Raw genomic sequence first — 11,942 nt, 5'->3', positions numbered from 1 at the left:
ACATTTTAATTGCTAAATTGGTAGTAATACTTAAGTCAAGGATCTGAATATTTCTTTTACTTGTAAATCTCAACAACATGCTCTAACACAAACCTCGTTGCATCTCTAGAGAAATTGATAAAGTGAATCATATTCAGAATGTGGTGCACAGACAGATGGAGCAAAATTGCTAAACCTGAAGCTGCGCTCTGGGGCTAAAAAATAACAGAAATGCTTGTAAAGCATTTGAAGTTTGAATATTTCATCATAATTTAGTGTGTCAGCACATGTTATTTATTACTAAGAAAAGAGGTCTGATTAGCAACATTTATCAAGCTTTATTTGTAGTTGTCATGTTCATTGTTGATGTATTTAGTGCTCTGTTCAGTGAAACATGATAGGTCACATTGAACTTGGGCTTTCTGGTCTGTTTTTTGACAACAGCTGTGTTGTTCAATGTCTTTTCCTTTTCACAAAATTTATTTGTATTCTCCATTCGCACAGAACAAATTGCTTTCGCTTTCTTGTCCTCAATCACATGTTCAGTGTTCATTTTGCTGTTGCTGCATGAGTCAGTTGTTATATCTTTCTTTGTGGAAGATTGGGCTTTCATTTCCTGATCCTTACCAAAGATAACAGTGTCTTCCTGAGAGACACAATCTGACCCCATGCTGATGTCCACTTTCTGTGCCAACACAGCAAGACTAGCCCCCACAGATATACTCTCAAAATATGGGTACACGATTTCTGCAAAGCAATGTCTGAATGTAAAAAGAAGTGTATCAGAGTCAGCATTCATGAATTGTAGTATCCCTTCATCACAGTCCAGCTTCACTCGGACCCTGTTGAGCAGGTGTGAGCTGTCAAGGTTGAGAATCTGAGAGGGAGTTGTGAGAGCTCTGTACTCTCCATCTCGCAGCCTGATACACCAGAGTCCTGCCTCCGGACATGCCTCAAACTCTCCCTTTCTGGACAATGACTGAGCAGCCACACCAAGGGTCCAGTTGTTATTGCCACCAACCTGATGTAAAGAACAAAGAAAATTATTTAATTTAAAATTTCAGAGAGAATTTGTTCAGGAAAGCAGGGTGAATGACAACAGCAGACACTGATGGATTTCTTTAGACAACACCAATATCTGCATTTAAAATGTAATTGATAGAATAATAACAGTGAAATTATTTGCAAATGTCATAAACAAATATTGTATTAAAAAAACAGAATGTAGAAAAACCTATCATAAGTTGAAAGCTAAAAATGTTACTTTGAGAATTTGATGGCAGCCAAACATCTCAAAAAGTTAGGAGTGATGAACAAAAGGCTGAAAAAGTCAGTAGAAACATGCTGCAGCTAAATAGGTTAATTGGCAACAGGTCAGAATAAAAACGAGCAACTTCAAGAGGCAGAGACTCTCAGAAGTAAAGACAGGCAAAGGTTCAGCAATCTGTAAAAAAAACAAAAAACAAGAAAAGCCTCTTCAAATCTCAGGAATATGTTTCTCAATGTAAAATTGTGAAGACTGAATATTCCATCATCAACATCACATAATGTCAGACATATCTGTTTGAAAAGGACGCAGGTGAAAATGTATATCAGATCACCATAATCTTTGGACCCCCAGGAAGCACTGCATTAAAAACAGACATGACTCTCTCATGGAAATGACTGCATGGGCTCAGAAACACCCCCAGAAATCATTGTCTGCAAACACAGTTAACTGTGCAATCCACAAATGCATGTTAAAGCTCCATCATGCAAAGAAGAAGCCACATTTGCATATAATCCAGAAACACCACCATTTTCTTTGAGCCAAAGCTCCATTTAAATAGATTAAGGCAATGTGGACAACTGTTCTGTGGTCAAATGAATTAGAATTTGAATGAAAGCAAAATTTTAGGAAATCGTGAAGAGTACGCCCCCTGGACTAAAGAGGAGGAAGACCATCTGGCTTTTTATCAGTGCTCAGTTCAAAAGCCTCCATCTCTGATGACATGGGGGTTCATCAATGCCTATGAAACTGGCAACCTGCAACTCTAGAAATGCTCCATCAATACTGAAAAATACCTATAGGGTTTAGAGCAACATATGCAAGCATGTTTCAACTGAAAACATTTGGAGCATCATGAAATAGACAATGAAGACCCAGGACTGTACCAAAGCAAGAATGTTATCAGAAAAGAATGGGACCACATTCCTCCCCCAAAGGTCGTGGACTTCTTAGTTTGTAGATGTTACCAGACTGTTGTTAAAAGAAGAGGAGTTGTTACACAGTGGTAGACATTTTTGATACGTGTTGCTACCATCAAATTCAAGAGGTGGTACTATTTTTTCAATTTTTAATATGTTTTCTATGTCGTCTGTTGTGAATAAAATATTGATTTATGAAATTTGTAAATCACTGTATTCTGTTTTTTATTTACCATTTAAACAGTGCCCCAAGTTTTTTGGAAATTAGGTTACGAGTTTGCACAGTCAAAGCCAGTATTTACAAAAAATTTGAGTTAATAAATATTCATGGACACATGCTATGTAAATACCTCAATTTCCCAACAGTGTACTCCTGTGTTAAAGCCCTCTCTTGCCAAAACACAGGAACAAGGATGGAAACGTTCAGGGTTGGCTGGGAGAGGCACAACCTCACCCATTTCCTGCTCAGACCCCTGAGAGGGTTCAGGCATGATCCGGATACCGTTGAGCCCAGGAGACAGCCTCACAGACTGGCCGGCTGTTCTAGAGTCCAGGGTGATGGGAGCTGGAAGATACAGAGGACCTCAGAGAAACTGAAGTGGGGAACAGAGAAGACAATAGGAAATGCGTTCACACATGTGAAGACACTAACTGTAGGGTGCGATGTGTTTAATCTTCTCCCACAAAACATACTGGAGGTTACCCAAGTGTGTTGCCACATCAATTAGAGGTCTGCAAAGCTTTTGTGGCTCCATTTGACTAATCCATGTGCTGAAGGTAATAAATATGAACAAACAAAACACTCAGTACTTTTCATTCATATTGAGCTGTTGGAAATTAGTAAAGCCACATACCTGTTCATTGTGCCTTGGTAGTGCTGTGAATAAGCGTTTGAGTGGTTAAAGATAAATACCTAGTCCAATTCTTTGACTATGTATCATTTGATTGATGTCACCTGTAAAAAGTCAGCTCCGTCTCCTTCTGCATCGAGCTCCCCTTCAATAAGTTGGATCTTCTGCTCCAGAGATTTTATCACCTGATTCATTCTGTCAATCCTTTCATCAGATTTGCTCATCTTCTCTTCCTTCTCCTTCTTCAGTGCAAGCAGCCTGGCTGCTTCCTCCTGTCTCAGAAACGTGTGAAGTTTCGCAAATTCTTTCATCATGAGCTCCTCTGTCAGTTTGGCCTCAGCCTCAATAAAAGGGAAAAGAGTTATAACTTGTGCAAATATGTGAGGAAATGAAGAAGCTATTTTTTTCATTGAGTTTGGAAGACATACCTGGCTATACTTGGAAGAATGTTGATAGGTCTGTTGGACCTGCTTGAAGTGTCCCATCTTCATGTTCAGTCCACTCAGCAATGTTTTGAGCTCCTCCTAGTGTCCAAAAGAGAATTACCTTAAAAATACACTGCAACTGTTACTTCAATCAACATCTTTGCAAATGTTTAAAATTGGAGTCATCCTGCACTTAACTGATATGTAACCAAATCCTGCAGAAATGAGCACTACTTATGTGCACAATTACAAGATATTTGTAATTAATTTGAGGAAAATGCACTTATTTGACAATATGTTTAATCTATGAAGTGTTTGCCCAAAATTATGCAACATTATAAAACAAAAGTCAGGTCTTTCCCATACAGTGATGCTTTAAAGTTTGTGCATTCTTTATAATTTTCTTTATTTCTGCATGAATTTGACATAAAACTTTGTGATAATTTCACGAATGTCTTGAAAGTAAAGTTTCTTTTCCAATTAATTTATTTGTGTAGGTCAAAGATGCAAAATACCTGTCAGAGGTAAAGGTATCTAAACTTCTAGGATCAATTTGAAGTTTGAATTAGAGTCAGGTGTTCTGATCACTCAGGTTTACAGAATTATAGAGAAGGATTCAAGGCAGATTGGAGCATATTCGCTGGAGCGATGATGCTGTATCTCTCATGTGGCTTGAGTACACTTCTGTGTCATTCAGATTGTTGCCCCTGCAACCTGGCCTCCTTATAAGGGACAGAAAGTGGATGGATGTCCACCAATTTACATAATTATTACAAATTGAGGAAATTCAACACCACTGTTGTTCTTGGTTCAAAAAGCAAAACCTGTAATAGTCTGCAAAGTCACAAGGGAAACCATGGTAACTTCTAAAGGTCTGTTTCTCATAGGTCCACCATCAGGAGAATACTGAACAACAATGGTGTGCCTGGAAAAAACTGTAAGTAAAAAGTCACTTCTCCCTGCTGCCAACTGACCTTTTTGTGAAAGATCACATGGACAGGCCTGAAGGTTGTTGGGGGAAAAAAGTTTTGTTGACAGATATGACTAGAATAGCACTTAAAGGGAAAAACAGAACTCAAAGGAAAACTTTGCATCTTAACCTGTGAAACATGGCGATGGTCGTGCCATGGTTTTGGCACATTCAGAATGTCTAGTCATTACTGATGGAAGAATGAATATTCATTTGAAAACAGCTACCAGAGAGCTCAGTCTCATGAGAAAGTTGGTGGCACGACAACAATATAAAACACAATAACTGCTCTTCCAACAAAAAATTATGAATTTGGTGTCATTAATCCAAGAGGGAAGTAGAAGTAGCTGACATGAGCAGTTCATGTGATGTAATCCAACATCATCTAAGAGCTGAAGCTATTATATACATAGGAATGGGCTAGAATGATCAATACTTGAGAAATTTACCAATACATAAATGACCAAGTGTAATATATGTGTAACATTTGTTTGACTGGGTACTCTGAATCAAATATAAGAAATTTAGTGAAAGCGCTAGAAGACAAATAGGACATGATTAAGGAAATCATCACCTTATTTATATGGTACAATATTTAAATGCTATTCATATAAAAGTAGCACAGTAGTTTGTTATTCTATTTCTAAAATTATTAAGCATCGTTTAGTACAATGAAAATTTACTTATTGAGGTGTAAAAACAGTACTTCTCTGTCTATTTATGTAAACGTTTATACAAAGAACTTGTATTTTTAGAATGAGAGACTGACATTTGTACCTATGCCAGAAATCTGGGTACGTCATTTGCAATTGGTCTTGGTGTACTGACATGTGATTCCCTCTAGCGTATTTCCCAGCCCCTTTAACTGACAGAGTTCCTATTCCAATAGCTCTTCAGATTATCCTTGGTATTTTAGGGTGTGTGTTTGTCGCTCAAATTTCCTGTCTTGTGAGATTCAAGCACCCACAATGATGGAAACAGTTATTATCAGCTCAGTTGGATGGTGCTTCATAACTTGCTCTAAATTAAGCTTGGATCAGCAAATACTGCATTTAAATAAGGCAGCATCTGTTTGAGTCGGAAATACAGGAGGTTTTAAAAAAGCCCGGCTGCTTCCTAGTTCAAATATCTGCCTGCTGTGGTTGCAGGAAGCCTCTAAATCAAAGAGCATAAAAGAATCATGATAAGGCTCCTTTAGTCGTGGCAAAAAATAGGGCTCAGAGTGAGAGCTTCGGAGACTTTGTGCTATTGAGATCTCCGTTATTTGTTGGCTTTGTGTGACTGTTTCGTTTGGCTTTGTAGCTTCAAAGCTAGAATACCAGCATTCAGACAACATGGTTAGCAATCATCCACCCCGCTGGTGTCCTCAAAGGAAACAATACATTCCGGACAGCTGCTCTGTGTCTGTTCCTTCAGGATGTACTTTATTACTGACCACAGAAGAAGAAAGCCTGTTTCAGATCATTTACCTTTAAGACCGGGTCAAAGTATCGGCAAGTAAAGCTTGAAAAATAATTTTTTAACACAAAAAAAGTGTATTTATTTATTTTTTTCATCAATCCTTGTCCAACAATTTGGATGGTTTAAGTTGTTAGTTCCTCTAAACATAACTTGGTTTAGCTTTGCTTTAAAAGAATCCAAGATTGGAAGACTAAACTTGCAAAATTTAGAACAGCAGAATCACTTAGAAAATGAAGGCAAAATACAGGTAATTTGGCCCTTGGAAATATCAGCTTCCAATAATAATGTGTGCATTTATACAAACTTTGCAGTCTCTTACCCCATCTTTATCCAATTTGACTGCCAAAAGCATGTATATTGTTGTTTCATTTTAATCTTGGATATATGATATCCGAATAACGGTCATGGATCATTTTTGTGTTCATTGCTGTTAAAATGTTTGGTAGCTGCAGGACTAAGAGCCAGATTCCTACCTTGCAGTCACTTGCTGCCTCAGTTAAGAGATAAACCCTGTGCCCCGCATGGCTGTCAGCAGCACACTGTTTACATAAGGGCTCCAAGTCATCCAAACAGAACATGGACAGGTACTCCTCGTGTTCTCCACACCATTCTATTGAGTCTACAGGTGAGGGAGGCACGACGTCTGCCTCAGATCCAGGAAGGGGTACAGGGAGAGAGGCTTGATTGCTCATGGTTGTTCCTATAGATATGAAGCTAGTTTGGCTTGTCCATATGAATCAGCAAGGACTAGTGGGAACTGGAGAACAGCAAGGGGGAGGTGCACTTTTGGTGTCAGTGTTGCATTGCAGTTGCCATACATCACTCTGGAAGGGACCTGTATCTGTGTCCAGTCCAAAACGAACTGAAGCTGCTCGAAAGATCTGTTTTTGGTCTCTTCAAACTTAATACTTCCCTGACCCTGTGATTTATGTTATATTGTCATATCCCAAGGCCAATTTGTTCATGTCCTTAGTTTGTAATTTTCCCACCATACAGGTGTGACTTTGAAAGAGTTTTTAAATTGGGATGGCAATTTGTGCTATCATTATATAGAGTGGCAATTCAGGATATTAAAAATCCCAATTTTACACCTTATGCAGGTTTAGAACAATAATTCTTCTAAATTTCACCATTTCTTAATATCATCTGGTCATGAAGTGCATCTGTTTGACATACAACTCTTCTGCGTGGATCCAGTTTCATTGCCCTTTAACTCTCTGGGTTGCTCATATCTTGAAAGCACGTGGAAGATATCAGTTTTCAGAGGCGATTCATATTTCATTGAAGCACATTTTCATTTGCAATGTTGATTGTTGCGGTTACTTGGTGTGTTTATTGCATTTCCATCCATCTGTTCTACTTGCTTTATTCCATTCAGGTTCAAGGGGGCCGCGGTAGCTTACCAAAGCTGCCATGGGGCAAAAGGTGGGGTGCACACAGGATAGGTCGTCAATCTATCTCAAGGCTGACACAGAGACAGACATCTCTGCACGCTCAACTCATACCGAAGGTTAATTTAGAATCACCAATTATTCAGAGTCTGATTTACTGTCTGGGACCAGTTGAAACATATCCCCCATACAAACGGTGTCTCAACATGTGCCTGTGCATGTGTTTTTTACAATTTTTTTTCAGAGCTTGTAGGGTCATGCGTTTCAGTGTCGGTTATTCCTTCTCAGCAGCTGACTGTTAACTCTACACACTTTGAAAAAAGAAAGTGCACCCTCCTTCACAGATTTACTTCACAGAACCTAATAAAAGTAATCATCTCCTCATTTCCAGATCTTAAAAGTAGGTTAATACAATTCAGATGAACAACAACACCTGACACGTTAAACTATGTCACTTTTTATTTAACAAAAACTAAGCAAAATGCAGAAACAGTGTCAAAAATAAGCACACCAAGCGGTTCGATAGCTTATACCTTTGGACTCAATAGCCTGTAACAATTTTTTCTATGTCATGACTCTCTGTTTCAGTTTATTTAAACCTGCATACTTTTTTTCCAAGCACAGCTCTCTTAGGGTCTCACCACAGCATTTCAATCTAGTTGAGGTCTGCCAACAACTTGATTGTTTTCTTTTATAGACATTTTGTTGTAGATTTGCAGCTGTGTTTGAGATCTTGCCCAAATGATCAGCCCTCCACCACCATGTTTGACAGCTGGTATGAGATATTTGGGCTGATAGGCTGGATGTTGATGATGGACTCCAAATTGTTTGGAAATTGCCTTGGGAATCCCCAGATTGATGGGCAGCAACAATTGCTTATGTAAGATCATTGCTGATGTCTTCCCACTATGACATTGTGTTCACACAAACCTGAAGTTTCCAGACTAGCAAACAGACAAAACCTCTGCTTTTATAGAGGTGCTCACACTTACTGATGATCAGTTCATTGAGTGCATTTGAATAGCAGCACCTAGCTGCTACGTACCATCCTAATTGTTGTGGAAACATTAAAAGTTTTTCATACACTATTTCTGCATTTTGGTTTAGTTTTTGTGTGATAAGTAATGACTTGAGTGTGATATTTAATGTGTTGTTATTCATCTGAGGTTATATTAATTTCAAGACCTGGTCTTGAAGATCTTGATGATTTTTAAGATATCACCATGTACCACTCACAAATGAAAGAACTTTCTTTTTCATATAACAATAATATATTTCAAGAACTGTGAATTTTTGCATTCAGTAAAGTGAAATGGTCCCGATTGGGACTGGTCCCGAACATACAATTACACATCGTAGGATGTGCAACCTTGCATTAGTCACAGACTTTATAGATAATTGCTTATGTGGCTGGGCTCCAAGTTTGTGAGATGGTGATGTGCCTGAATTTCTATGTATCCTTGTTAACCATGCCTCCATTTCACTCAGGTCAATGACAGTTCATTCAGCCTGCATGGTCTATCCATGCTTCAGATGTGCAAAACATAATGGTAGCTGTATAGCCACCCTCATACCGTCATTTAGTGAGATTCTTAAACTCTGTTTGAATGCTGAATACTGTACATTACATGTCAGTGGAGAGTTTGCATTAAGGGAGGACAGAAAGTGAAAATGGCAAACTTTAAGATGAACAGAGGCTTGTAATTAACATTGTCAGTCAGAATTAATTTGCATAAAACTCAATAAAGAAACTGAATGTAGCATATTCGTTGATAAAAAAACAACAAAATATTCAATGTCATTGAACTATCCTAATGTTCAATTTCTTTCACTTTTTAACCCATATTCTGTGACTTGTGCACCATTGCAAAGAATAATGGTATCTAAAAAAAACACTAACCCCTGACTGTAAACACGTAACTTCTGCTGTGGGCTATTACTGAGGTAACACAGATTAAAGGAACGTTACAACCAAAACACAGTGGGCACTATGATCACAGCTAACATTTCTTTCATACTAATGCAAGACCACTCTTTTATTTCTACATTTTACAGTTTCAAACTATTAATAAATTAAATGTTTCAGTAACATCCCCACTAACATAAGTATCATATCTTATAAATATTGTCTGTAACAAGCAAAGAGTCTTCAGTTTTTGGTTTGTGTAATTTTTGTCACAGTCGGCTATAGAAGTTTATGTTATGTCAAAGTTTGTTTAATCATGGTTTCAGTTATGTTCTAGTCCTGTTTTTCCCCTGCCACCTCAGTTCACTCAAGTCACCTGGTTTATTGTTCACAGCTGCACCTCATTCACTGATCACTCCCTCCACAGTATTTAGTCTTCTGGTTTCCTTTCAGTCACTGCAGAATCCTTACCTCACTATCCCTTCATGCTTCCACGCCAAAAGATAAGTTTGATTGCCTGCCTCATAGCCTGTTTAAGATAGCGTTAGTCATAGTGTTTTTTCATAGCCTTGTTTTGTTAGTGTCTTTTTTTTATGTTAAGTATTTTTGATAATCCGGCTCTGCCGCGCCTTTTGTTCCTGCTCCCCGTTTTGGAAATAAACCCTTTTGATTTTTGAGAAGAACTGCATCTGGGTCCCTTCTCGCACCACGCATCGTGACAATTTTTGTTCTCGCTTCTTTTAAATGTTGCTAGTTCAGTAGCATTATCGGGCCATCTTACACAGATTTCTCTTTAGGGCTGCCACAAACGATTACTTTAATACTCGACTAATCACCGATTATTTTCTTCGATTAGTCGACTAATCGGATCATACGTAAATTGAAGGTAAAACATACAGCTTATCGCACCAGGATGCAGCTGCTCTTATATAACCATCATTATCTTTCAGCTTGGAGTGTTTTAGGTATATGCTAACTACTAGGTTATTCTTTCCTTCATTTGTCTCCGGCATCAAACACAGCTGCATTTAAATCAAATGAGGTAGGCACCTGAAACTAAGGAATTTTTCACAAAAGGTTTTGGTCTCACTGACTCAAATATAACACCAACATGTTCAGTATGGACTCAGTCAGGACATTTGCTTGCTGAGGTGTGCATGTAGCTAGCTTTGTAACAAAGCCGTCTATTGAAGATGAACATACTTTTTTAGCACTGAAACGGAGCGTTAGGGTTAGGTTACCACTACTGCATGTGTGTCAAGGACAGAAACGCAGACGCAGCAGTGGAAGGTGCCGCAGCAGCTTTGAGAGAAAGTTTGAAAAAAAACTACTCGTCGACTATTAAATTAGTCGTACATGATTTTGATAGTCGACATAATCGTGACTAATCGTCTAATCGTGGCAGCCTTACTTCTGTTGTGAGGTGCATTGACCCCTTTTCCCAGCAGTTTTGTTTTTACAGTTCAAGGTTTATATTGACCAACATAATTCCAGTTACTTATTTCTTGATCACATTATGTACTGCAATGCTTGCCATCTTCTTATGATCTTCATATTCTTTGTGGGCATCAATTATCTTAATTTTAAGAGTGCCACGGAACTGCAGAAGATTTGAGGAGTCCGTGTATTTATAAAGCTTTTGAATATCATCTGGCCTTTTGTAACAAAGTTTATGAACAAGCCGTATCCCACATTAGTAAAGTTGATCTGAGGGCTTAGAAAGCTTGCAGGGTCTATACTTTCACTTTTTCACTCAAAAATGTTTTTTTAAAAAACAACAACACAACAATCTTCATCAAAATTTTTATAAGAAGGCTTTATCTTTCATTGTGGAGATCAGATGTACTTCATCTCAGTCAAATCTCAAATACAGTAATATAAATTTTCACCACAGGCTCATTTGCATGTCACAGCAACACATCTTTAAATGAGAGTGCACTGTCTAAAAACTGTTATTTATCATTTATTTATTCTAAAATGCAACAATCTGTGACCCCACTTACTGAACAGAGCACATTGAAGACCTCCTGGATAAACTTACTCTCCTCTTTAAACACCACTACTGCTCACATCTCCTGACAGAGCTGAAGAACAAACGCGAAGTCACGCCCTCCGATTCAACATACTGTGGGAAAATCTTTTTAAAAAAGTTTTTTTTGAGGAAAATAATTCTCAAATAAAAAGTCTGCATAATTTTTCTAAAACTCAACTTTTTTGATGTGACATCCTGTGATTTAGGATGGGGTTAACATAGTATTGTTCTGGAGGAGACTTTGCTTCAGTGTGTAAATGGGATCTACACACATTGCCACCTGGAGGTCATCAGCAGTTTTGCAGTGGAAAGTCGTAATGCCAGCGAGGTAAGAACAGAATTTATTTGCACTCTGACCTACATCTGGTTCTTCAACTTCAGCCTGATAAAGCTGCCATGTGTGTACAAATGTGTATTTGAGTGTCCCAGGTATTTGAAGGTGGTTGGGGGTGTAGGATAAGAGTTTGTCCTCTCTGACTGTAGGATTTACACCTCCATACGTGAGCACAGTGAATTAGAAGACATGTATGTGCCAATACATCACAGGTATGTTTTTACACCACAGCTGTTTCTCATTTGTCTAAATAAGGATTAAATGTGAATATTTGTTCTGTGCACATGCCTCAGCTAAATCAGGTGATAAATTAGCTTGATAGGATTGTCCTACAGCATTCCCTGTCTTCATACAGCCCCCTTACAGTTCCCCTGTGTGTAATATGAGGAACAGACACAGTGGCTGA

The 11,942-nt window shown here is 38.3% G+C and overlaps 1 protein-coding gene across 1 annotated transcript; it reads right to left on the bottom strand.

The window, feature by feature from the left end:
* Positions 1-214: 214 nt before the first annotated feature.
* Positions 215-6,622, bottom strand: LOC140305566 (nuclear factor 7, brain-like). Its single transcript, XM_072384483.1, has 7 exons — positions 6,347-6,622; positions 3,446-3,541; positions 3,122-3,358; positions 3,021-3,043; positions 2,819-2,937; positions 2,517-2,731; positions 215-1,000 (listed from the first exon to the last, which is right to left on the bottom strand). The coding sequence occupies exons 1-7, from the start codon at positions 6,563-6,565 to the stop codon at positions 311-313; spliced, it is 1,599 nt and encodes a 532-aa protein (XP_072240584.1). The 5' UTR covers positions 6,566-6,622; the 3' UTR covers positions 215-310.
* Between the last annotated feature and the right edge of the window lie 5,320 nt (positions 6,623-11,942).

The sequence above is a fragment of the Leuresthes tenuis genome, unplaced genomic scaffold (genome assembly GCF_036924035.1).
Source record: "Leuresthes tenuis unplaced genomic scaffold, fLeuTen1.0.hap1 SCAF_4, whole genome shotgun sequence".
In the NCBI taxonomy this organism is placed as follows: Eukaryota; Metazoa; Chordata; class Actinopteri; order Atheriniformes; family Atherinopsidae; genus Leuresthes; species Leuresthes tenuis.
The sequence above is the reverse complement of the archived record's forward strand: the minus strand, read 5'-3'. Positions and strand labels throughout refer to the sequence as shown.

Bases quoted from the DNA above. Each gene is read 5' to 3' on its own strand.
- LOC140305566 (XM_072384483.1), bottom strand. From the start codon at position 6,565: ATGAGCAATCAAGCCTCTCTCCCTGTACCCCTTCCTGGATCTGAGGCA. The intron at 3,542-6,346 runs GTAGGAATCTGG...TTTGGACACTAG, and splicing joins AGGCAGCAAGTGACTGCAAG to GAGGAGCTCAAAACATTGCT. The intron at 3,359-3,445 runs GTATGTCTTCCA...CCTTTTATTGAG, and splicing joins ATTCTTCCAAGTATAGCCAG to GCTGAGGCCAAACTGACAGA.